The sequence below is a fragment of the Physeter macrocephalus genome, chromosome 9, assembly GCF_002837175.3.
Source record: "Physeter macrocephalus isolate SW-GA chromosome 9, ASM283717v5, whole genome shotgun sequence".
In the NCBI taxonomy this organism is placed as follows: domain Eukaryota; kingdom Metazoa; phylum Chordata; class Mammalia; order Artiodactyla; family Physeteridae; genus Physeter; species Physeter macrocephalus.
In genome coordinates, this window is record NC_041222.1 from 85,303,304 (window position 1) to 85,329,060 (window position 25,757).

The 25,757-nt window shown below is 48.0% G+C and overlaps 2 protein-coding genes across 5 annotated transcripts in view; both read right to left on the minus strand.

The window, feature by feature from the left end:
* The window catches only part of FBXW12 (F-box and WD repeat domain containing 12), a 37,212-nt gene extending 21,853 nt beyond the window's left edge, over positions 1 to 15,359 (minus strand). Inside the window, 5 exon segments of the mRNA XM_024130779.1 lie at positions 2,130 to 2,326; positions 4,844 to 4,969; positions 5,419 to 5,582; positions 12,423 to 12,460; positions 15,036 to 15,359. Of these exon segments, the coding sequence (XP_023986547.1) occupies positions 2,130 to 2,326; positions 4,844 to 4,969; positions 5,419 to 5,582; positions 12,423 to 12,460; positions 15,036 to 15,359 (849 nt within the window).
* A 2,388-nt stretch (positions 15,360 to 17,747) lies between these two features.
* CDK20 (cyclin dependent kinase 20) lies at positions 17,748 to 25,461 on the minus strand. 4 transcript variants are annotated; one of them, XM_007124385.3, is made up of 8 exons: positions 25,096 to 25,461; positions 24,620 to 24,733; positions 22,300 to 22,488; positions 21,933 to 22,054; positions 21,683 to 21,745; positions 20,829 to 20,952; positions 20,228 to 20,383; positions 17,748 to 18,740 (listed from the first exon to the last, which is right to left on the minus strand). In XM_007124385.3, exons 1-8 carry the CDS (start codon positions 25,168 to 25,170, stop codon positions 18,543 to 18,545), a joined length of 1,041 nt encoding a protein of 346 aa, XP_007124447.1. In that variant the 5' UTR covers positions 25,171 to 25,461; the 3' UTR covers positions 17,748 to 18,542. The 4 variants fall into 4 exon arrangements, with proteins under 4 accessions (XP_007124447.1, XP_007124448.1, XP_007124451.1 ...); XM_007124386.4 differs by having other exon boundaries at positions 18,467 to 18,740; positions 20,838 to 20,952; XM_007124389.4 differs by lacking the exon at positions 20,829 to 20,952 and having other exon boundaries at positions 18,491 to 18,740.
* Between the last annotated feature and the right edge of the window lie 296 nt (positions 25,462 to 25,757).

A 25,757-nucleotide genomic window follows, 5' to 3' on the forward strand; every position in this document is an offset into this window, starting at 1 on the left:
CTCAAACTCTTCCAAAATATAGCGGAGGGAGGAACACTCCCAAACTCATTCTACGCGGCCACCATCACCCTGATACCAAAACCAGACAAAGATGTCACAAAGAAAGAAAACTACAGGCCAATATCCCTGATGAACATAGATGCAAAAGTCCTCAACAAAACACTAGCAAACAGAATCCAACAGCACATTGAAAGGATCATACACCATGATCAAGTGGGGTTTATTCCAGGAATGCAAGGATTCTTCAATATACGCACATCAGTCAATGTGATACACCATATTACGAAATTGAAGGAGAAAAACCATATGATCATCTCAATACATGCAGAGAAAGCTTTCAACAAAATTCAACATCCATTTATGATAAAAACCCTGCAGAAGGTAGGCATAGAGGGAACTTTCCTCAACATAATAAAGGCCATATATGACAAACCCACAGCCAACATCGTCCTCAATGGTTTGCAGATGACATGATACTCTACATAGAGAATCCTAAAGATGCTATGAGAAAACTACTAGAGCTAATCAATGAATTTGGTAAAGTAGCAGGATACATACTGTCTTGATTACTGTAGCTTTGTAGTATAGTCTGCAGTCAGGGAGTCTGATTCCTCCAGCTCCATTTTTCTTTCTCAAGATTGCTTTGGCTATTCGGGGTCTTTTGTGTTTCCATATAATTAAAAAAATTTTTTGCTCGAGTTCTGTGAAAATGCCAATGGTAGTTTGATAGGGATTGCACTGAATCTGTCGATTGCCTTGCGTAGTTCATATCATCTTACCTCATGTGCCTACTTATCTCTAAGTGAGTGCTGAACACTGTATTTGAAAAGAGAGGCCTTGGGAGTTGTTAACCTTCTCCAGAAAATATTTTCACTTACTCCCACCCAGTAATTGGGCAGCTGCAGCCAGTGCAGGGACTGTTTACTTTCAGACCACCCTCACTCTTAGGTTGCAACTTGATAACCCACCCAATGTAAGAGGATTCACAGGGCTCCATTCCTTGGTGGCCCTGCAGTCCAACTTTTGTCTACTTGGCTATGAAAGCTCTGCTCAGCCCCTTAGCTTTGTAGTAAACATCTCCAGGGCAAAAGCAGCCCCATTGTTAGGCTCAGCACTTTGATTTCTGCCATCTTCTGAATCTTGGCCTAGAAACCGTTTGCTCTTTTTAGCTCTCTGACTTGATATATATTCTAATTTTTCTAATTGTCCTTCACTGACAAGTATGTATGAATCATGTGCTCTACCATTTCCAGGAGAGAACCTTAGTGGCTTCCTCTTCATCTATACAATATATTCTCAAATTGCTCTGCAGATGTTAATTACACTTATTCCAAAGTCTTCTTTAAACAGCTAGAGTTGTTTATGTGAAATGTTTCATCAGGTTTTACCTTTTTGTTTACAAGCTTAGTTCTTTTACAGAATTAGTTCTGTTTACATATGAAACTGTTCCTGGATGTCTGCTCATCTTGATATTTGGGATGCCAGTTTGCCCACACTTTCAAAGACCTCCTTCCCTCCAGGAGGAGGATACTGCCCCCAGGTGAGAGCCACTTCCTCAATCTGCCAGCTAACACCCACTTTTGCCATTTCTCTCTGGCCAAATGCTCCCTCCCAATGCCCAAGAATCACCTCTAAAAGAAATGTCCTGGCAACAGAAGGCCTTCATCATCTGAGGCAAATGCTTGCATTCTGTCGGACATGCCTCAGTTTTCCTTTCAGTTGGGCCCTCGTGGAGACTTGAAAAGGGGGAAAGAAGGGTGAGAATGCAGTAGTGAGAAGGAACTGCAAGGGGAAGAAAGACTATGAGTAGGACCAGGAGACAGGAAAGCAGGGGCCCATGGACAAGAAAACTCAGACAGCCCACAGGACTGGACCTTACTCTGAGAGGGTGAGAGGCTGCAGAGATGGGGCCAGGGAACAGGCTGTGGCACACTAGAGCCGAAGGGGGATGAGGAGTCTGCCCTCCACGTGGAAGGCAAGAAGAAGCTTGGGGGACCAAGCAGAATTACGTGGTCACTTGGTCTCCCATGTGGAGGGCCTGGCTTGAAGTGCCACCTGGCACAGTGGTCTCGTGCCAGGTCCACAGACCCTGGGAAACAGCAGAGGTTCCTGAGAGCTGGGTCACTCACCAGCAGGAGGGGGCCTTCTGGAAAGTCACAGGCCTCCAATAAAGACGAGTATGTAGGCAGGCAGGAGGCCTGTTCACACCCATTCTCTGCTTTCCATACTTTGATCAGTCCCCGCTCGTCCATGGTGACAACCAGTTGCAGCCAAGGGTAAGTCACCAAATTCACCAGAGCTGCAGGCTGTAGAGGGCTCGACAGAGCTCCGTGCCTAGGCAACAACAAAATTAATGTAACAACTCACATAGGGCCCATTTATTTCCTAAACGCTTATTATTTTCATTCGTTCGACCATCACCCAGTGCACACTGGGAACGTGCAGGTGTAAAGGATGTGATCCCCGTCCTCACAGCCTGCACAGCATGGTAGGGAACACAACACAGAAGCAATGTTCTACCACAGAGGAGACAGGTGTGTCCTGGAGGAGAGCAGTGGCTGAGCGTGGGTGTTGAGACTGCCTGGGGTTGGTGCCATTGCAGGGGGACTGAGGGTGGGGTCCATCATGTGCACTGGGCACAGGATGTATGAAGCACTCCCAGTGGTTACCTATGGCTCAACTGAAGAAGGCTGGGAAGGGAGGCAGGACCCAACACTACCCACCCTGCCTGGGATCTGGGCTGTGCTTGGGACCCAGGCTGTGCTGGGGACCTGGGCTGTACTCAGGACCTGGGCTGTGCAGGGCTACATAAAGAGAACTTCCACGTGGAGCATCTCACTTGGTCCCCAAGGAACCCAGGTTTTCAGATAAGCTACTTCAGCCTTGTAGTTGTAAACAGTTTCTGTTGCATATCTGCAACTGCCCTGCTCAGAACATGCCCGTCCCAGTGGTGTGCCCAGCAGTGCCACCGCGGGCCAGGCCTGGCGAAGGCCCATGCCCTGTCCATTAGCACAGGGGAAAATGACTGGTCCGAGATGGGCTGATTCCCAGATACATGGTCTCTCCCAGGATTCTGAAAGCTAGAACAGCGAGGTAAAGAGCCCAGGTCCAGCAGGCCCACAGCACATTAGGACAGGGCGTCAGAGAACCAGTCCTCTAATTGCTGTTTCTGAGTTTCTCAGAGTTGCCACATGGGGTTTTTTCCCAATTTGGAGTTATTACGGTTCTTTTTCTATCAGGTGTTATCATGTTAGCATGATCTTTTTCCGATCATGATATCCCAGCATTCCATTCTTTTCTTTCTTCCCCCTCACATCAACAAATCAACAGTTGATTTCTGTTGCTTAAACAGCTAACAAGACTATTACTAGTAGGGACTCAGCACCGGTGACTGGCTCATGTCAACTAGGTCTCGGAGAATACACATTATTCACCAGTGGCTAGTAGTATGGAAGTGGGTAAAGAAGCAGTGAAACTCCCCTTCCCATTTCAGAATAGAAAGTAGCAACCAGGGGAACAGAGCGCAGAAAACAGGCTACATACTGCATGACTCCAACAAAATGATTGAGCTTTTTAAAAATAAAATAAGATTGGAGATGTGTTCACAAAGAGGATTAAGGTTGGGAAGCCAGGCAGAATGGGTGCAGAGGGGTCTAGCCCTGTCTAACAGTCCCACACTGTGACCAATGGACCACACTAGAGTTCACAAACCATGGCCTGCAGCCAAACCCAGCCCACTAACCATTTTTGTATTTTCGTTAAAAAAAAAAATCAAAGAATATTTCATGACACATGAAAAAGACAAGAAACTCACATGTGAGTGTCCATAAGTACAGTTTTATTGGAACACAGCCACTCCCTTTTTGTTTACTTGTTGTCTACAGCTGCTTCTGCATTTCAGCCACATAGTTAAGTAGTTGCAACAGGACCACGTCGTCTGCAAAGCCTAAAATATTTGCTCTCTGGCCCTTTACAGAAAAGGTCTGCCACCCCAGCACCAAAGCTCTTTATGTTCAAGTCAAGACCTTTTTGTTTTGGCAACTATGGAACCTCCCAGCCTTCAGGTCTTCTTCCTGCCCGAGAGCCCCTCATCTAAGCCTGCGTGGTCTCATGTCCACAGCCTAAGGTGGGTCTCTTTCAGGGCAACACAACTGTAATGAAACAGAAACCAGCCATCTGCACCCATCAGTCACCAGAGACCTTCACTCGAAATTATGTCAAACATCACAATGTATATGAGGAAAATAAAGCACATGGAAGAGAAAAAAAAACATGATAAACAAATGAAAAACTGACCATGGAGGAAAGACATATGATGCAAATAACTGTATCCTTTAAACAACAAAAAAGAGCAATCAGAGAATATGAAAATGGATAGGAAAGCTTTTAACAATTAGTACCAACAAAGTTATCGAGGTTTTAACACTCAAGTTTGCAAGTGGGGTGAGTGAAAGTTGCATTATCTGGGAAAAACCACCCAGAGGCTGGCATTGGCTCTAATGTGGACATCACAGAACTGGGCATGGCAGCTGTCATCCCCTTGCATAAACAGCCTCCATCAGGCACTGCAAAAATGCCCTTCTCCCTGAGGCAGGACAGCAGAACGTTAAGGGCATTTGCGATCAATCAGACTCAAGTCTGAAGTGTGACCTGGCACAGCAACTGAGCCTCCTGCAGCTCAGATTTCTCATCTGTACAATGGGGCTCCCACTCCTCACCTCACAAGTTGGCTGTGATGGTTAAAAAGAATAAAGGCAAAGGGCCTTGCTAAGACTGAGGACATAGCAGCATCCGGTCACTTCAGCAGCATCTGGTCACTTCTCATCCTGGCCCCCTCCTGGACAGCTCACCTCTTGCAGATCTCAGGCACACACGGTGCCATCTGACGACACGGTGCACACCACGGACTTCTCCCGCCCATCAAACCAGTACTCTTTGGTTGAGATGTAGGCCAGCTCATCTATCTCTCCTGAAAGAGAACACAGACTTGCCTTAAGCACACACATGGATGCCTGGGATGTGAACATTCAACCTGGTGAAGGGGAGGCAGGCAAGTCATTCCTCTTCTCTCTCAGGAGCATGACAGGTGCTGATTCTGGGGAGAGCAGTGGACAGAAAGAGCTGGGACTTCAGACTTACAATTTGGGTATCATGCCCAGGACTGCCTACCACCCACCAGACATGTTACTGTGAACAACAGTTACAACATCCTTATCTCTTAGTTTCTGTTTCTTTCTACTCTGAAACAGATGTAATGATCTCTGTTAGGATCAAATGATAACACAGGTATAGAACATAGGACGGTATGTCCTCATTATGTGGCATTTTCCAACTAATTGGCTGAAAAACCAAATCCCTGGAGATCTGACCAGGGAAAGAGTGGGTATGCACAGAGTCACCACCTTCCCCACCCCGTACCTTTGTGCCCAGCAATGGCTTTGCAGATAAAGTCCTTCTCTGGCCACCCAGATTCCGTTCGGAACTCCAGCTCGGATCGGCAGAGATAGTACTGTTTCCATGTCTGTGTGCCCAGGGTCGTCTGGGAGGCTTTACAGGAGGACCAGCGTCTCAGACACAGCTGCCTGAAACAAAGACCCACAGTCCCAGGCAGAAAAGGAGTCATTAGAAGGTGTTTTGGCATCAATAGGTCTAGCTTTGATTCCCAGCTTCACCATCTACTAGCTTGGACAACTCACTTTGCCTATGTAGGCCTCAGTTTCCTCCACCGTTAAATGGGGATAATGATATGACACTGAACGAGTGCTCACATGTCAGGAATAGGTGTTTTTTGTGTTTCCAGTCAATCTATATAACAACCCCATGAAGTAGGTCCTCATCTCCATTTTAGACATGAGAGAGAGGTTAAACAACTAACCCAGGGTCATGCAGCCTTGGTCATGCAACTGGAACTCAAGAGTCTGCATTTTTTTGAAGCCTCCAACTATTGTTGAACTGTCTATTTCTCCCTTCAATTTTGTCAGCCCTTCATGCATTTTGTTGCTTTGTTATTAGGTCATTATACGTTTATAATTTTTAGATCTTCTTGATGGATTGATCTGATTATTATTATAAAAAATCCTTCTTTGTCCCTAGTAACATTTTTTGTCTTAAAGTCTATTTGTCTGATATTAGCATAGTCATTCTAGCTCTCTCTTGGTTGCTGTTTGCATGGTATATGTTTCCATTCTATTATTTTCAACCTGTATCTTTGAATCTAAAGTGTGTCTATTGTAGAGAGCATATACTTGGATATTTTTAATCCCTTCTGCCAATCTCTGCCTTTTCACTGGAGTGTTTAATCCATATATATTTAATACAACTGATAAGATAGGATTTACATATGTCATTTTGCTTATTTCTATGCATTTTTCCTTCTATTCCTCTGGTACTGCCTTCTTTTTTTTTTTTTTTTTTTTGTGGTACGCAGGCCTCTCACTGTTGTGGCCTCTCCCGTTGCGGAGCACAGGCTCCGGACGCACAGGCTCAGTGGCCATGGCTCATGGGCCCAGCCGCTCCGCGGCATGTGGGATCTTCCCAGACCGGGGTACGAACCCGTGTCCCCTGCATCAGCAGGCGGATTCTCAACCACTGCGCCACCAGGGAAGCCCCTACCTTCTTTTGTATTAAGTATTTTCTTTTGTCCTATTCCCTTGTCATTTCTTCAACTGTATATTCTTTTAGTTCTTAGTGGTTGCCTTGGGGATTACCGGATAAAATCTTAATTTATGACAATCTAGTTTTGATTAATATCAACTTAATAGTATCAAAAAACTTAGCTCCTGTGTAGCTCCATTTTATGCCCCTCTCATTCATGCTGTTATTGTCATATAAATTACATCTTCATACATTATGTACCCAATGGAGAGTCACAATTATTGTTTTATGCAGTTGTTCTTTAAATCACATAGGAAAAAAGGAGTTACAAACAAAAGAATTCATTTATGTTGCCTTTTATATACACCCATATGGTTACTTTACTGGTGCTACTTCTTCACGTGGATTCAAGTTCCTGTCTAATGTCCTTTCTTATCAATCTGAAAGACTCTCTTTAGTATTTTTTGTAGGGCAAGTCTACTAGCAACAAATTCTCAGAGCTTTTGTTAATCTGGGAATGTCTTAATTTTCTCCTTCATTTTGCTAGATATAGAATTCTTGATGACAATCTTTTTCTTCCCACACCTTCAATACATCAGCTCACTCCTTTTTGGGCTCCATGGTTTTTTATGAGAAACCAACCGTTAATCTCATTGGGGTTGTCCCGTACATGATGAGTTGCTTCTCTCTTGATGCTTTCAGGATTCTGTCTTTGGCTTTCAAGTTGCATTATAATGTGTCTCGAAATGGAACTCTTTTGACTTTATCCCACTTGCAGCTCACTGAGCTTCTGGATGTGTAAATTAACCTTTTTCATCAAATTTGGGAAGTTTTCAGCCATATCTTTAAATACTTTCTACTTTCTTTCTCCTCTCATCTGGAACTCCTTATTATGTGTTGCTTGCATGCTTGGTGGTGTCCCACAGGTCTCTTAGGCACTATTCATTTTTCTTCATCTTTAGCTTCAGTGCGTTCCTCAGACTGGATAATCTCAACTGACCTATATTCCAGTTTACTGATTCTTTCTTCCTCCTGCTCAAATCTGCTCTTGAATTTTTAATTTGATATTGTACTTTCCTACTGCATAATTTCTGTTTAGTTATTTTTTGTAATTTCTCTTTATTAATATTCTCTATTAAATGAGACACTGTTCTCATACTTCCCTTTAGTTCTTTTTTATTCTTATTTGTTGTTCAGTGTTGCCATGTAGACAAAGTAATTAGAAAACTGAATTTTCATGTGGATGTTCTAATTCTTTTTTTAAATTATTATTATTTTTTAAATTTTATTTATTTATTTATTTTTTAAACATCTTTATTGGAATATAATTGCTTTACAATGGTGTGTTAGTTTCTGCTTTACAACAAAGTGAATCAGTTATACATATACATATATCCCCATATCTCTCCCCTCTTCCCTTTAGTTCTTTTCATGTGGTTTCTGCTAGTTCTTTGCAAATACTGAAATAGTTGATTTAAAGTCTTTGTCTAGTAGGTCTGATGCCTGGGCTTCCTTGGGGACAGTCTCTATTGTTTGCTTTGTTTCCTGCATATTAGCCACACTTTATTTCTTTGCATGACTTATAACTTCTGTTGAAAACTGAACATTTTAAATAACATGATGTAGAACTCTGGAAATCTGATTCCACCCCACCCCCGGTTTGTTATTATTGCTGTTATTATTTTTTGTCTGTTTAGTGAAGTAACTCTGAAAAGTTTCTGAAGTAACTCTGAAAGTCTGTATTCTTTGTTATGTAGGGCCACTTATGTCTCTGCTCAGTTAAATTAATGTGCAGTAATGAGAGGACAGAGATTTCCTAAATTTCTGGAACCACTAAGTTTCCTAGTCATTGCCAAAGGCTCTATGTGCAGGCTGGGGCATGTGTTCAACACTCAGCCAGGCAGTTGACTTCTCTGCCTTAGTCTTTACTTCCTGCTTCCACAGAACCTCAAGGTTAACCAGAGGTAAAAGTTTAGAGCCCTTTTATATCTTCCCTGAGTTAGCACACAGCCCTGCACAAGCACTTGGCCTTCTAGATTCCTAGGAATGTGTTGGAGCTTTCCAAAACCCCTAAGGACATCACATTCCCAGCTTTTCCTTTTAAACTCTTTGGTTAGCCTATTGTTTCCTTAACTATCATTCATCAACTCTGATTAAAGACTAATTAAATAGTTAATCAATTCTCTTTAGTTGTCTTGACAAATGCCCCAAGGTAAAGGTTTTTCACATTGGGTGAACTCCAAGCAAGGTAAAATAAAGACAGCTTACATGTGAGCTCTTCCAGGAAACACCAGACAGGTCAAACAATGACAATCCTCTGGGAATAAGGCTTTGAAGAATCTCTAATCCCATTCTTACCCTTCCAGTGACTGCAGCTCCTGGTTTCACTGTGATTGTGAACTGCTGGTATTCAAGGCTAACACAAAGCTGGAAGGTTGTTATGGGAACAGAGCAAGTGAACACTTGTTGCTCTTACTGAGAATAAGCCATTTTTTTCTTGAATAAACACTTCCCAGACTACTGTAAGTCTCTGGTTAATTTCCAGAGTTCTGTAAAAGTTGATTTTGACAATTTATGCCAGTTTTCTCATTGCTTTTATGGAAGAGAAAATTTTCAGAAGTCATTAATCCACCATTTTCCAAGTCTGCATCCTTAACTTGTATGTATCAGTAACTACTGTCAATTCTATGATAGCAACTCGCTTATAAGGTTGTTGAAGATAAAACATTAGCTCATCCACACTATGGAGAATACTGAATCCCCGCCTAGTCTGTGGACCCCAAAGTGAGTGAGGCATGGCCCTTGCCCTATGAGTACTCTCAGCTGGTGGTTAGGAGGATAAGTAAAACTAAAATTCTGGAGAGAAATGCTAAGTTTCAGAAGGGGCAGCCTATAGTACCAAGGGAGTAAAACACAAGGAGAGTGAACATCTGGGAGAGGATTAGGGAGGCCCCATGGACAAAGGCTTTCAAAATTTACAGTCACCAGAGTTGATACAGCATCAGAGGACTCCAGTCATATCTCACAGAGGAGAAAAAATGAGGCTGGGTGGGAAATAAGTAGCTCACAGCCCATGGTCCCAATAAGTACACCGCAAAGAGTTTCTCTCCATTCAAAGCCTGTACACTCACTGAGCACCTATGTGTCAGGCTCTGTACTGGGCACTAGTGACCTTCTAACACACTGGGAAGGATCCTGTGCTTATGTCGGATTTGGGTTTTCCTGTACTCACTGAAACCCTGTTCCTTCTACCAGAAGTAGCATACTCACAGCCTGCAGGCAGAATGGGCATCCAGATTACCTTGTCTGGCCTGCATAGGATTGGCCTACATGAACTAGCTGCCAATACTTAAAAATCAAGAGATTTCACATACAAATTAGGTAAAAGAAGAAGATCTGTAACTATACTGAAATCAAATTCTCACCTGGAAAAATTTATCTGGGGCCACACAGAATGGTACTCCTCAGACAAGAATAAGCTTTCAGGGAATTCCCTGGTGGTCCAGTGGTTAGGACTCTGTGCTTTCACTGCTGAGGGCCTGGGCTCGATCCCTGGTTGGGGAGCTAGGATCCTGCAAGCCGCATGGCACAGGCAAAAAAAAAAAAAAAGAATGAGCTTTCAGCTCCACCATGGCCTTCACCATCCCTTTTATCTCTTGGACTAAGAGGCTGAGTATCAGCTGCCTCACATCATCGTTCTTATGTTGTTGATCTTCTTTTAGTTGAAATAAACAGAAAGGGAAATTTCTTGTACCCATATCTCAACCTAAACAGTGTGAAAATAAAAGCTAGACTAAGAAGATAATGTGGTTTAAGAAAAAGGGGGGATAACATTTCTTTGTGGAAGTGAAGTCTATTTCTGCATATTTAAGGCCATTATACATCAAACCATAAGTAGGAACCATGACCAATATTCAGAAGAAATAAAACCAAGTGATTTGACCAAAAAAAGGGCAGACTGTCAACAAGGCTGAAGTGTGCACATGAATAAAGTATGAGATAAGCCTCTGAAATACAAGGATGTGTCAAGTGAAAAAACACCATGGCACCAAAACCTTTCAGATAGCAATTAACAGCAAAACAATCTACTGTACACAAACAAAAAAATATTTGTACCTTAAACAAAAGCAAATATTTGCAATTTTACTTTTAACCAAAAATCTAACGCATAGTGTGTTAAAGAGATGGAAGAATTTAAAAGGTCATGAAGCATTTTAAAGAAGTAACTTGCAGTGTTTTAAATTAGAATTATAGAGTACATATTAAAAACATATGACCGGTTAACCATGTTCATTTACTGTGTCTGTAAGAGTTTCTATGGGCCTGGAGAGTTTTGGGGCCTAGTACCCATGACAGGTACAACATTAGAAATGACACGTGCATGTGATGATGCTCTTGGAATGCTGTTGCAGTTGTCCCAGTTCCAGAAACATAAACCCAGTGTTGTTTTTTATATGAACATATGTCAAGGATACCATACCAAAGAATGACTGTATGCTAAAAAGAGTTTAGCACCAAAAACTATAAAATAGTAATGAACTGAAAACCCATTCGTGACTTGGCTTGCAGACAGCTGAAGAATCTGCTTGAGGAACCTGGAGGTACACACAATATGGTAACACATGCATACATGTGGGGGTTAGGTGATAAGCTGCTCAAGAGATTTTTTTGAACTGCTGAAAGAAATATATTACTTATGTAACTCAAAGGGAAATTCCTACCCCAGCTTATCAGTAAAGATGAGAACAAAGACTAGGGTTTAGGGTTGGCATCCTACCCATTTCAACTGTGAGAATTGCCCTCCAAGGGCTTCCACAAATAGTTACACCAATTATGAGTCAACTCATTTATTTCTAGTGACACAGTGTCTTTGAGAATCACATTTGGCAAGACATTCTCTTGTCCACTTATCTACAGAGAAATCAATTTCCAGAATTGAATGTTCTATGTAGAGTAACTTCCCCAAATTGTAGAGATAAAGACTGAAATCCAATAAAAGTTCCCTTACTTTAAAATTGACTAGAGATTAACATCATTTTTCTAATTAATATTATTAGCAATAAAAGAAATGAATAAAAAGCAACAAACAGAACAGTGCTGTATGATACTGAAAACTAAATATGGCAAGATTGGCATTCCACAATTCTCAAATTTATCAATTCACAGTTATTCTAAAAATAAAAACCATCAAGCAAAGATTCCCTCCATGTTTGAAGGAAACTTCATGTGAACAGTTGTTTTCCATCAGGAAAGACTAAAACTAAATATAGCTCCTAGTTGATAGTCAAGGCTATATAGTCTGTCCTATATTCTGCAAGAGGCAGAAGATCTGACACTTACCTCTTGGGACAAAAGAAAAGATGTCAGGTTCCAAAGGAGGAATGAACAGAAAAGAAATATTTAATAATTTAATGATTAAAATATTTTTTATTTTCTACTTTTAATTTTTTGAATTTTGTTTAAGTTCTAATATCAAACATGCTTATATAACTATGTTGTTACACCAAAGTTGAAATCAAATAAAAGTGGTTTATTTGTCTATTGATTTGTCTATCAGCCAGCTGCATTCAATTTGCTGTACATTTCTGCCCCTGAGTTTGGTACCCCCACCTACATCAACCTCCACTTGATTAACAAAATCGCTTATATTTCAATATACTATAAAAAAAAGTCTCACACCCCCAACTAGGGAGGAGTTTCCTGCTGGTAAGGGCTGTGGATTGTCCCCTCTTGTCTACTTAACAGAAACGCAGTGAGTGCTGAAAAGTACACCCCTCTTTTCTTTGAGGGATACTCTCCTGAGCAGGCCTGGCTCTTCCTCCACTCACCTCCACAGTTCCTTGGTCCTTGAAGCCTCATTCCAGACCTAGAAGAGTATCTGGTCAGTCAACATGCAATTAGTGCCTAGCCTGCCAGGCCCTGTGGAGGGGACAGAGAGCTAAATGAGACCCAGTGCTTGCACTCAAGAACACTCACCCTGGGGAGTTAGAGACAAATTCAGACAATCAAATAAAACACACCAAATAATGAATGACAAAGGAGAGAATGACCAACTCAATTGGAGCCAAGGGGTTCAGAAGTAATTACTGATCAACTCCTGAAGGATGAGTAGTTATCCTCTAAGAAAACGGCTGAAGCATTTCAGGGAGAGAAAGGTACACTTGGGCAAAGATTCAGAAGTATGAAAAAGATGATGAGTAAGTTGCCTTAATCAGCACATAGAGAAAGGAGCTGGAGACAGGCTTAGACCAGCTCTTGGAAGTCAGAAGGGCAAAAACAGTAAGAAGTCACTTGAGAACTGTGAATGGAAGAGTGGCAAGTCAAACTGTGTTTTAGGCTGCTATGAGAAGGAAGGACTTGGAGACTTCCCTGGTGGTCCAATCGTTAAGAATCCGCCTTCCAATGCAGGGGGCACGGGTTGGATACCTGGTTGGGGAACTAAGATCCCACATGCGGGGGCAACTAAGCCCATGCGCGCTCTAGAGCCTGTGCGCCACAACTAGAGAGCCCGTGCACCGCCAACGAAAGATCCCACGTGCCACAACAAAGATCCCATGTGCCGCAAATAAGACCCGATGCAGCAAAATAAATAAATTTTTTAAAAAAAGACTCTGAGCTTCCACTGTAGGTGGCATGGGTTGGATCCCTGGTTGGGGAAGTAAGATCCTGTAAGCCACGTGGTAGGGCCAATTTTAAAAAAAAGAGAGAGAGAAGGAAGGACTGGAAACGAGGGCAGAGCAGCAGGACCCATAAGAAGGCTGCTGCAATGGAGTAAACTAAGGCTCTGGCTAAAGGGATGTCCCAGAGATGCCAAGGTGGAGCAACAGAACTGCTACCTGGGGAGGAAACACAGGCCCTATTCCCACAAACTGCTCTCTGCAAAAGTATCTGGAAGAGGCTCAGGTGGCCCTGGGAAGGGATCAGAGTACCCTGCCTCCCCCTCCCTCAGGCCCACACCTGCATCCTGGAACTTCTTGGCCTCTCCAGCTGGGCCACACTGGATTCTGGAGCCTATACAGCTTCAGTAGAAACCACTCTGGAGCTTTCTGTGGCCCAGACCTACTGAGGATCCCATCCAGATACGTGGCTTTCCAGGCCCCGGCAGAAATAACAACCACCCTGTCTGAGCCCAGGCTCCTACTTCCACAGCCCTCACTCACCCGAAATCAAAGTTTCTCAGTCCTTAAGAAATCTTTCTGGCTAGTAGGAATGTAAAGTTGATATTTTGCAATAATCAAACCAGGTAAGAAGATTTCCGCATTCTTTTTTTCTATAGTTCCCAGTTCAAAACCCAACTGAGATGTTCTTACTTCTCTAACATAAAATTATAGTATGTAATATAACCTGCAAAGTGGGTGTTACCCACCTTGGAGAATGCCTCTGTTAGATGCTGATCTTCATGATGACACTGTGAGGCAGGGTTTATTGACCTCATTTTACCTAACAGGGAAACCAGAACCTGGAGAAGTTGCTGCTGTCAAAGGGTAAAAGGCACCTCCCTTTCAAAATCTGCTGGGAGACTATCTGGGTGACCTCAGCCAATGAACTCACGGCACGATACTCACTTTCCCTATTGGTAAAAATGGGGCTAACAACCCAGTATTTTACTTGATACATTTAAGTTATAATTACACAATTCAGGTAAGGGTTTGTTTATTAATCTTTTTGTAAAATGATATAACAATGTATTTTAAAAGTAAAGAAATTCATTTACTCAACAAACATTTACTTAGAGTACACTAAATATCAAGCCATACGCTGAGTGTATACACACAGTGATCATACAGTGGTTATACACACAGTGATGCAAGAGACAAAAGAATGAGTCTAGCGGGGGTGGGGGGTGGGGGGGAAGCAAACATTTAACAAGTACAGTATGTGATCATTTAGTTACAGTTGTGTTGAGTAAGAGCACAGAGGAGGAAGAGCTCGGAACACAACAGGGGCAGAAGCGCAGATCAGACTAATGCACTAAACAGGCATTTAGGGCGCACAGCCAGTACAGTTCGACTGGCTGGGAAGGGACAGGCGGAGCCCGCAGGAGGAGGTGCCACTCACGGGGAGAGCACGGCTTTCCAGGCAGGCCCCAGAAGGAAATTCCAGAATATTCCAAAAGAGGTGGGGATCCCTAGGCCAATCTTAGGGGTGAACCCTGTTCACAGGTGCCCAGTGCAAGCCAACTGCGCAGGAGCTCTGGACACACCGACAGACGGAGGGACGGAGGGACGGAGGGATAAGAGGCTTTCAGAGCGACCCCTTCATAGGTCGCCGAGGTCGCCACCCCGGGGGCCAAGAGCGTCCTCTGCAGATCGCGGATTCAGGGCCGTCCGACGGCCCCTCCCAGATTTGGGAAACTGAGGCTCCGAGGGGACGGGCCGACAGTGGACACACCAGTGACCACGAGCCCAGCCCTGCCTCCTGCCTGGGACAGGACGCACTACCTTGTCCACCTGGGCGACGCAGAGAATGTCTCGGGCCTCCAAGAAGGAGAAGACGTGCAGCAGCTCATGCAAACCCATCTGCGGCTCCACGGCGCCCGCCCCCGTGGCTGCCTGGGTCGGGCTACGCCTTCCCTGCGCTTCCGCCCCCGCAGGCCGAGCCCCGCCCGCTCGCTTAATCCTCGCCCAGCCTCCGTGCTTCCGTTCGGAACAGCCACTCCTACTAATCCGCTCACCAGCCCCGCTTCTACTTGGCCTCAGACTGGCTTCTGCCCTTGTCCTGACATTCGCTGAGACCCTCGCCCACCCCCTTATACTGACATTCATCCTCGTTCTGACCTTCGCCCTGACCCTCACGCGGGACCTTGTGGTGCCCCTGAACCCAGCACCTCCTGAGCCCTTGCCCTGGTGCTGGCCCTTATCCAGACCTTGACCCTCTTCCTCAACCTCGCCCTAATAATCACCCTTGACTTAATTAGCATCTGATATCTACCATACTCCTGTTCCTACCCTCACCTGACCCTGACTCACCCTAACACACACCTTCAACCTGAGCTTTGCCCTAGCCCTGACCCTGGCCTTCACAATTACCTTCAGAATGACCCTCAGCCTCCATCTTACACTGGCACTGGCCCTTGCTCAAGCCCTGGCCCTAACCTGGTACCTCCCTCATCATGGCCCCTGCCCAGGCTCTCACCTACCTAGCCTTAGCCCCAACCCTGGACCTCACCCTGGTTTTGGTTGTGGCCTTGGCCAAGATCAGATCAGAATTAGTCTAAGGGTGAAGGTCATGATCAAGCTCAATGTCAGAGCAGCCAGGGTCACAGTCAGGACGAGGGTAAGCTCAGGGACAGAATGATGAAGATAAGAATCAGAGTGGGGTGAGTGTCCAGTTCAAGGTATAATTCTATGTCAGGTTAAGGATCAAGATAAGAGAATGGTCAAGGCCATGGTGTCAGAATCAGGTTCAAGGACAAGGTCACTATGAGGGAAATTTTAGATCCAGGGTTAGGTTCAAGATCAAGTTCAAGATCAGTGTGAGAGCCAAGGTTAGGATCAGGTTGAGGCTCCATTAGAGAGGATCAGTGAGAGGATGAATGTCAGGATTAGGATGATGGTTATTGTCAGGGTGAAAGTAAGATTGAAAGTTGGATTCAAGTTGACAGTGGATGTCCAGTTCCGTGTAGGATTCAGGGTCAAGGTGAGGGTGAGGTTGATGTTCAGGATTAGAGTCAGTGTCAGGTTCAGGGTCAAGATCAATGTGAGGTAATGTCAGGGTGAGCATGATGTTCATTGTGAAGGTCAAGGTCAATTAAAAGTCAAGGTGGGTTCCTTTTCTATTGCTGCTGGAAGGAATTAAGTCCTCCTCCTCCAACTCTCCCTCCCCCCAACCCCCATTACATCGGCCCAATCTGCATAATCCAGGATACTCTTTCCATCTCAAAGTCTGTACCCTTTAATCATATTTGCAAAGTCCCTTTTGTGTGTAAGGCAATGTATTCGTAAGTTAGGACATGGGCATCTTTGTGGGGGGGACATTATTCTGCTTACCACAGAGGGTCAAAGTTTGGTTTATAGTCAAAATCAAGTTCAAGGTTAAGTTTCAAAGTGAGGATGGGTCAAGATGAAGGTGATGATCAGACTGAGGACGAGTCATCATAATAATGAAAGTCAGTGTCAGTGTGAAGTTCAATTTCAGGGTCAGGGTCTAGATCAGGTTCAAGGTCATGATGGGATTAGGGTGTCAATGGTGACAGCCAAGTGTGAGTCCATGTTCCGTGTGAGGCTCAGCATTAGGATGAGGACCCAGGTCAGGGTGAAATTGAGGTCTAGGTCAAGATGAGTGTCAGGATCAGGATTATAATGAGCATCAAGGTAAGAGGAATGTCAATTAGAGACTCAGGGTTAAGGTGAAGATGAGAGCCAAGTTCATGGACAAGGTTTAGTTCTAGGTCAAACGGGGTCAGAGTTTGGGTGAGGGTCACAGTCAATGCCAAGATCAAAGCCAGGCATGGGTGGGGAAGGGGCTGGCAAAGAATTGAGTGAGGGTGAGAGTCAGTGTCTATGTCAGGGTCAGGGTGATAGGGTCAGGTTAAGTGTAAGGTTTAAGGTCAAGGTGAGGGTCAATGTCAGGGTGGAGTAAGCTTTAGTCTTTGTGAGTGGAACTGGCTGAGGGTCAGTGATCAGGGTTTGGGTACAGACTTGCATTCATACGGAGGTGAGAGACACCAGAAACTGAGCTAGACTGAAGCTTAGAGTCTACAGATGTGGCTGGACAAACAGGCAGAGGCCAGATCCTTAAAACATCTTTAAAGACAAATGAGACACTCAGACTCTTCCCTGAAAGCAACAACTGGAGTTTACTGTGCTTTGCCCTCTAAGAGCTTGGAGGGCAGTGACTGTGGCACTGTTAGTCACCTCTGTGACTGCAGTGCTTACAGAATCTATCCACATGAGCACAAAATGAATATTTTAAGAATAAAAGATTGCTAAGAATAAGTTTCTCTGATTTATCTGTTTTTATCTATCTGTGAACCAACACCACATTGCTTATTTATTACAGCCCTATGATAGTCTTAGTATCTGACAGGTTAAGTCCTTTCATCATTTTTTGCCTTTTCTTCTGCTTCTGCTTCCTCTTAACCCTTTCATTTCCACATATATTTTAGAATTGGCTTACCAAATTATTTAATAAGAAAAACAAGAGCCAGTTCAGATTGTATTGGGATTTACTGAATTAACAAATGAGTTCCAGGAATGTCTGTCTTCTTATTTGCCCAGTATCTCTGAGTAAAGAGGAGGCCCATGTGGTCCAGGCTCACCCGTATCCTGAGGGTGATGTTGGTAAACCAGCTTAAGGTGTGGAGGGTCACTTATTGGGTCCCCAACTTGAGCCATTCCTGGGTCCTGATTTCTGCCAACTCACCTCCAAAAGGGAGCTCTGTCCCATGAAGCACGTAGCAATCCCCCAAGAGTAAAGTAGCCATGAATGGGGCCACTTTCCCAGTGACCACAGAGAAGCAAGGGCCAGGGGATGATGCTTCCTCAGCTACTTCCCTCAACTGGAAAGGAAGAGGGGCATACATCACGTAGAACTACCGGGGGTTTTTATAATAAATCTCAAAAGTGAACTAGTGTTTAATGTCTCTGAGAACAAAATCAACCCAAACTTTCCTTCCCACTTGGATTTCCGACATGAGGACATCCTACACTCAGCACTTCCCCAAATGGCTCTACCAGGACTGTCCCTGACCAGGAGGGCAGCAACTAGAGAACCAGCCCCATGGCAGGCATGACAGCAGAACACACTGCCTCCTTCTGATGGATCTGTTACCAGCGCACAGATGGGAGGCCGACAGCACAGGCCGAGGGTCCCCTCTGCTGAGGCTGGATGGCCTGGCCAGGAGCAGGACCACTGTGGCCGAACCAGGCCGGAGCAGAAGAACAAGAGGCCTGGTTTGTCCTGGGGAGGGAAGGGGGGGACACACCGGTGGGGCCTGGCCCAACATCTCAGCCCTCCAGGATGAAGGGCCGAATCAGCTCCGGGTTCAACAGCGACTCCTCGAGAGGCCGATCCACGTGGAAGTCATGGACGTGGGGGGGTCCTGGGGGGGCCTTGAGGGCAGGTCCCCCTGGGCGCTGAGGAATCGGCAGCTCCGAGGGGTGGGCAGGCAGGGGAGCTGTGAAGAAGTACCGGTGCAGGAGGGCCTGAGGGTAGCAAACAAGGGGCAGTAAAAGGAAACTGGTCACCTCCCCGTCCCAGCTTCAGCCACTTTCCTCCGGGGAGGAGATGTGAACATTGCCCTGAAGAGGATTTTTCCTTCATCTGTTCATCGTTCAGGTGACTCCAACACCTCTGAGTGCTCACTGTTTGAGCACTGCTCCAGAGACAGGAGATGCAGCAGTAAACAGAACAAAGAGCTCTGCCTTCAAGTTTTCCACATAGTGAGGGGTGGGGGTAATAAACACGACAAAGAAGTAAGACAAACAGTGCATCAAATGATTAGTGCTGTGGGAAAGAGAAAGTATGAGGGGGGGGATGAGGAATACTGGAGGGGCTGCAGGCCTGAGGAATGGGGAGGGGAGGCCCCTGGGAGGTGGCACTCAAGCAGAGACCTGAAAGGTGAATGAGTGAGGCCTAGGGACAGAAATGCACAGACCCCCAGGACATGGAGGAGCCCTGGGGCCCGAGGGGAGTGAGCAAGGGGAATGGGAGCTGGCAGAGTCACAGAGGTGATGGCCCCAAATGTGTGATGCCTGTGGGCCACTAGGACCTGGCTTCTCCTCTGAGGGAGCCCCAGGTGGGCCCTGCAGGCGAGGATGCGACAGCCTACCTGGACAAGGTCCCTCTCTCTGCCACGTGGAGGAGAGACTAAATGGGCAGGAGAAGCAGATTCTGGGAGGCAATGGCAGGGGGGTGGCGCTTAGACTAGGGGCAGCAGCAGGGGGCTGAGAGGTGGTCAGTTGGCCTCATTACACTCTGAAGGTGCTGCTGACATGGGAACTCGCCAGGGGCATGTGTAAACACACACTGCTAGTGCCGAGGGCAGGGATGGGAGGTTGCCATGAGGCCAGATGGACAGGTACACCCGACAGAGGCCCTCACACCATCAGCCATCAGCCCATGGTCCTCCCCTCCTCCCCTGCCTTCCAGCCACAACCCACTCCTGCTGGGTCCTCCTCTCCAGGCCTCTGCTCATCATTTCTCTTGGGAAAACAGCACCCCATGCTTAATCTTGCCCTTCTCCAGGAAGCCTTGCATGACCCCAAAGTCAGTCCCAAAATCCCTCCCCTCGGCTCCCACAGACTGACAGCCCTGCCTCACCACAGGGTGGAGACCCCACAGGCACAAGCCACGTCTGTTCACTCTGGATCAGGGTCCAGGACAATGCTCAGCACGTGCCAGATGCTAGTAAATTCTTGTTGAAGGAATGAAGAGACGAAGAAGCGAATCACCAATAACCCAAGACTCGCTCTTCTGCGAGGTGTGCATGCCCTTCTAATGGGCCACCCCTGGCCACCTGCCCTCTAGGGTCCCCTCTAGAGTCCACTCAGGAGAGGCACACCTGCCCTGCACCCTCCTACGCCTGGCTCCAGGGGTTCTGGTCCCAGCCCATCACAGGTTCTGAGAATCTCAACCTGCTGGGTCAAAAGGGCACGGACGAGGAGGGTCAGGGCAACGGGTGTCACCCTACCTGGGAGGCTGCAATGCGCTGGCGTGGAGGGTAGAGGAGGAAATGCCCCAGCAGGTCCAAGGCCTGGGGAGAGGCATCGGGCAGCACCTCCTCCAGGGGCACGGGAGCCTGCTCCTTGAAGGAGATCTTGTTGTAGTCAGGCAGGTCCTTGATCTCCTGGAGGAGAAGGGGGTCCATCAGGGCCGGCACCCACCCCGCCAGCCCCCTTAGGTGTCAGTTCTCGCTCCCTGTCACCTACCTGCTCCCATTCACTCAGTACTCCCCCATCCACGCACCCCTGCTCACACGTCACTCATGACATCACGTGCTCACTCAGTCCTTCAGTCCTTCCTCCACATCTCAGGCGCCTGCTCCATGCCCAGCTCGGTTTGGATGCATGTGTGCTGGGGACAGGTGGGAAGGGATAGGGCTTGGGCCCTGGCCCTCCCACCTCCAGCAGGGCAGGGGTGGAGGAGACCCCACGCTGGGCCAGGACCGAGGTCTGGGAAGTCAAGGAGGCATGGGGCCACGAGAGAGAAGGTGCGGGGCAGGGGAGTCACTAGCTATTGGGGTAATAGAAGCCACCCGCCCCCACCCCTCCCCACTGTAGGTCCCTGCAAACCGGCCAGACTTGAGGACTGGGGGTGCCCAAGATTCGAAGCACACAGCAAAGCTGTTCAATGTCATTCTCCCCTGGGAAAAGGGGGGACCCGTTCAACAGCTCCCCCAGGATGCAGCCCACAGCCCTGCAGATACAGAACCCAAACAACTCAGAGATCTCACACCATGGAAACAGATCTCCCCACACCAGCACCCACACCTCACACTGCGGTCAAGATACCCACAAAGTAGACTTCAAGCTTCATAGCTAAGGATACAGATCCCCAAACAGTCAAAGACTTCAAGCCTAGAACACAGAGCATATCCCCTCTCTAAACAGCTCTCAGGCCTCAACTCTGGAACACACATCAACCCCTCAACAGTTCTGAGACTCCTCAGAGCCTCACATTCTGGGACACACTGCCACCTCCTCCCATTCTGGGGTAGACTCCAAAACGGCCCCCAAATCTCAAACTCTTAGGCATATACACACCTACCCCAAATAAAGGTTCAGGGCCTTCATATCCAGGGACCCAGGCCTCTAGATAGCTCAGGAACATTGCATCCTGGGATATCACCCCTTGCATAGCAGCTTAGACACCCCATGCCTCGGACCACCTCCCCGACCTCAGCCCAGAAGCTTCCTACTGGGACAATCACTCTGATCCCACTTGACCCCTCTCAGCTCAAAACTGTCATGAGGAGGAACACTGATCCCAAACTCCTCAGAGATACTCTAACCAGGGGAGACACCCCCATGGCAACCTAGAGCTCACGGCAGGAAAACCCCCAAATGGCTTAGAGACCTCAATGCCCAGGAGGAAAAGGTGACCCAACGACCCACATTCCCCCTTGCCCAGCCCATAGGAGTCTCACCACAGGTCGACACCCTGATCATACTGGCGGGCACCATACAGGAGCTCAGGGGCTCGGTACCACCTGTGAGAGGAGGGCAGGTGGTCACAGCCAGGTCACCGGTCTGTCAGGAAGCTGCCTCGGAAGGTCATCCTGGCACCCACACCAGCCCCAAGAGCACTGTTTGGACAGAAGGTTCAGAAGCATCTCTTCCCAGGAGGGTTGGCGCCTGTCTATTGCCAGGTCCTGCTTGGGAACTGGTCCTCCCTACCTGGTGGCCACCTGGTGCGTGTAGAGACGGCTGCCATCTGGCGAAAAGACCCGGGCCAGGCCAAAGTCTGCTATCTTGAGCTGGCCCGAGGCACTGATAAGCAGGTTGGCTGGTTTCAGGTCCTGAGAGCACCAAAAGAGGCATCAGTTCCTCCAGAGCCCCCACAGGACCTCGGGACAGGAGGGCTTGGCAGGCTGGGCACCCAGGTCAGCGCAAGACCCGACCTCCTCCAGGGCCCCAGCCCTGGCCTCCTACTCATAGGCCCTGCCCCCACTGTCCCTTTTCTAACCCTGCCCTTCATCAAGGGCTGGCCTACCCACAGCCCAGCCACCCCCCCGGTCCCACCCCCGCCCATGCTGGAACTGACCCGATGCACAATATTGTTGGCATGGCAGAAGGCGACCCCCTTGAGCAGCATCTGCAGGTAGCTCTTGACCTGCGCCTGGGCCAGCGGCCTCTGGGCGTGGCGCACCACCTCAGCCAGATCTGACAGCATGAACTCGAAGGCCAGCACGAAGCCCGCGCCATGCGGGAACACGGACTTCAGCTGTACCACCTGCAAGCGGGGCATCCCATCAGCCTCAGACTTCCATGGCTCAGGCTCTCTCTTGGACCCTCAGCCCTTGCACCAACAGAGGACCAGGCAGGCAGAGATGGTGGCATGAGATCTGAGCTCAGAATCAGGGAGCTTGGTGATCTCTTGCTTCCCTCTCCCAGAAGAAGGCAAGTCCCTACTCTAATGCTCCAGTAAACACTCAGGGAAAAGGAGGTCTAAGAAAGGCGATTTAGGGCAGTGTCTGGTCCCCCACCCAGCCCACGAACTGGAAAATCACCTGGAAACACACACACACAGGTGATCACAACTCCTAGCACTGGGAGAGCAGGAGACATGTCACATATACTTCCTGAGGGCCCACAAGGTCACAAGGGCAGGCTGCACAGTAGTGAACAGGAGCAAGGGCTGGTGGGTCCTGAAGGACTTTAATGAGTTCAGGGGACAAATGACTGACATATGACCAAACAACAAACATATAGGGTATTTTGATGAAGATTCTGATGAAGAAAGAAGAGAAGGCATCTGGGAAGGAGCTCTGGGCCAGGGGACAGCAAACACAAGGCCCAAAAGCAAGAACAGGAAGGAGGCTGCTCTGTTCTGTACTCCTGGAGCCTAGACAGTGCTTATCACGGGAGAGACACTTAAGAAGCTGTGAATGAATGAAAATAGAGGCTGGAGCGGGGTGGAAGCAGATGGTGACAGTTCTTTCAGAGTGAAGAGAAGCCTCTGGAGCTTTTCAAGCCAGGGAGTGGATGATTTCATGTACATTTTTGACTGTGGAGTGGAGGCAGTGGTGGGGGGGGTGGGGAGGTGGGGGGGGGGCAGGGGAGCCTGCTGTAGTTGTTCTGATGAGAGGTGAGGATGGCCTGGGCCAGGGTAAGATCTGGAGTGTTTTAAAGATAGATTCTTCAGGCCTGCTGATGCACAGGACCTGGGACCATATCACCAGCTTCCTATGGGCCCTCCACCTCTCCCACACACAAGCTGTCAGCAAAGTCCTTTTACTTTCCTCAAAAAACAAGAATGGCCATATTGCTGTTTTTCTGATGTTGAGGGTAGTAGACACTCATTTTACAGATTGGGACAAACAAATACATTCAGATAATACCCAAAATTATATTGAAAAAAACAGCAAAAGAAAAACTCTATCACCTATAGTCAACCTTAGGAGTCTATTCCACCAGACTTTACAAGAGACATGGCACACACAGACATGTATTCGTATATATATACAAAATATTTTCATACAAAACCAAGATGACACATGCAGTTTTATAACATGCTTGTGTCACCCAATATATCAAGGACATCTCCAGAGAATAAGAAACAAGTCAGAGTATCACCCACCCTTAGGTGGGTGGACCTACCCTTGTCACTCCCCAGGAAGTTAAGCACATCCTCTACTCAGGACATGGACAAGAGAGAATACCACAAAGAGAATGAAACTAGGTGTGTGGGGTGTCTCTCCTCGTGTGCCCACAGCCCCTCCCAGGCCTGTCACAGCACAAACCACGCCAGATGGGCGCTGTAGCCTTTGTCCATCTCCCCTACCACACTTCAGTTCTCAAGAGCAGGGTAGGGGCTGGTTTCTGTGTTGCCAGTGGCCAGTAGAGGGTAGAGTCTATGGGAGGCACCAATGTTAAACCGTCCTGATTCTGCGATCAGACCTGGGCCAAAGCCTCCACAGACAAGTGGAACAAGCTGAGCACCCATAAGCTGGTGGCTGTGCCTCCTCCTCTGGCCTGAGATAGGGAGAGCCTGAACGTGCCTTGCGGAGCAGAGGACAAAACTCAGAAGGACAATATACATAAAGCAGTTAACCTGGCATGCAGAACATAACAGGAGCTCAACAGGTGGCAATTATCATTATCATCAGAAATCACTAAGTGTTTTGAGAAAAAAGGGATAAGTTAGTGAATGAGCGAACGATAAGGCGAAAAAATAAGTGAGTGAACGAGAGGGAATGAATGAGTGAAGTAATTGGGTGAACGAGGGTGAACAACAAGTGGAGAAGAAAGGGAGTGAGTGAGGGGTGAGGAAGCAAATGAGTGAACAGTGACTGCAGGACCTCAGGGTGGGAGTGAGTGGAGGAGGGCGGGAACCAGCACCTCAGAACACCAGCCCCACTCACATACTGACTGTCCTCGATCTCCTGCAAGGCCTTGATCTCCCGCAGGGCCTGGCTGGGGATGCCATCCTCCAGCCGCCGCAGGGCCACCTTCTTGAGGGCAACGATCTCTCCAGTCTGTTTGGGACAGGACGCAGACACTGCAGCCCCATCCCCGGCTGGAAAAGGGGATGCGACGCTGAGGCCTGAGGCCCTCGTGGGGGTGGGACGCGCCCCCCACCCCGTGCTGGAGGGAAATCAGGGCCAGCAGGCGCAACGCTGAGCAAACAGCTCAGAGACATCCACGCCACGCTCCTAGGGGGCACTCGCCGGAAGAAAGCACCGCTAATAGCTCGCCGCAACCTGGACGCCCTCCACTCAAGAGAGCAAAAGATGCGGGAGCTCGCCACGAAAAGCTGCGGGGAGGCAGGAGCCCAAGCGTGGGTCGGGAAAACGGGTAGATCTCAATGGAACTGAAGGAGGAAGGGCTGGGTGCTCACCTCCACATGCTTGGCCTTGAAGACGATGCCGTGCGCGCCCTCCCCAATGCGGCCCAGGATGCAGTACTGCTCCATAGCCCTCTGCCAGACACCCGGACCCTCCGCAATCACAGCCCCTCCCCGGCACCCGTACCTTTCCGCATTAGCCCGCCCTGCCTCCCGCGCCCAGATGCGGCTGCCTAGCAACGGCGCAGGAAAGAGCGCAGAGCCCGGGAGGCCGAGGGCAGCTACAGGCGGCGTCCGGGCCTGTCTGCGCCTTCCCCTAGGCCCTCGCCATCACGCCTCAGTGCGCTTCACTCGGCGGAAATCACCCGTGCGCAGACCGTGCCAGCGGGAGCCCACCGCCAACCCCTCGCGGCACTGCCGGGCGTCACGTGACGAGTGACGCCACGTTACGCAGAGGGGCGGGGGCATGCAGCCTGGGAGCAAAGCGGAACAGCCTTGGGAGCGGGCTACATAGGCGGGAGGGTGGAGCCGCTCTCCGAGGTGGAGGCGGGGCACTCAGCGAGGCGGGCGGGGCACTCAGCGGGGCGAGCGGGGCACGGGGAGGGGCCGCAAGCCGGGGGCGGGACGACGGCGCCGAGGGCGGGGCCGAAAGGTGACGGGGCGGGGTCGGCTCCTCGGGCAGGCCGGGGTACCCTCGCCCCCACACCTAGAGATGC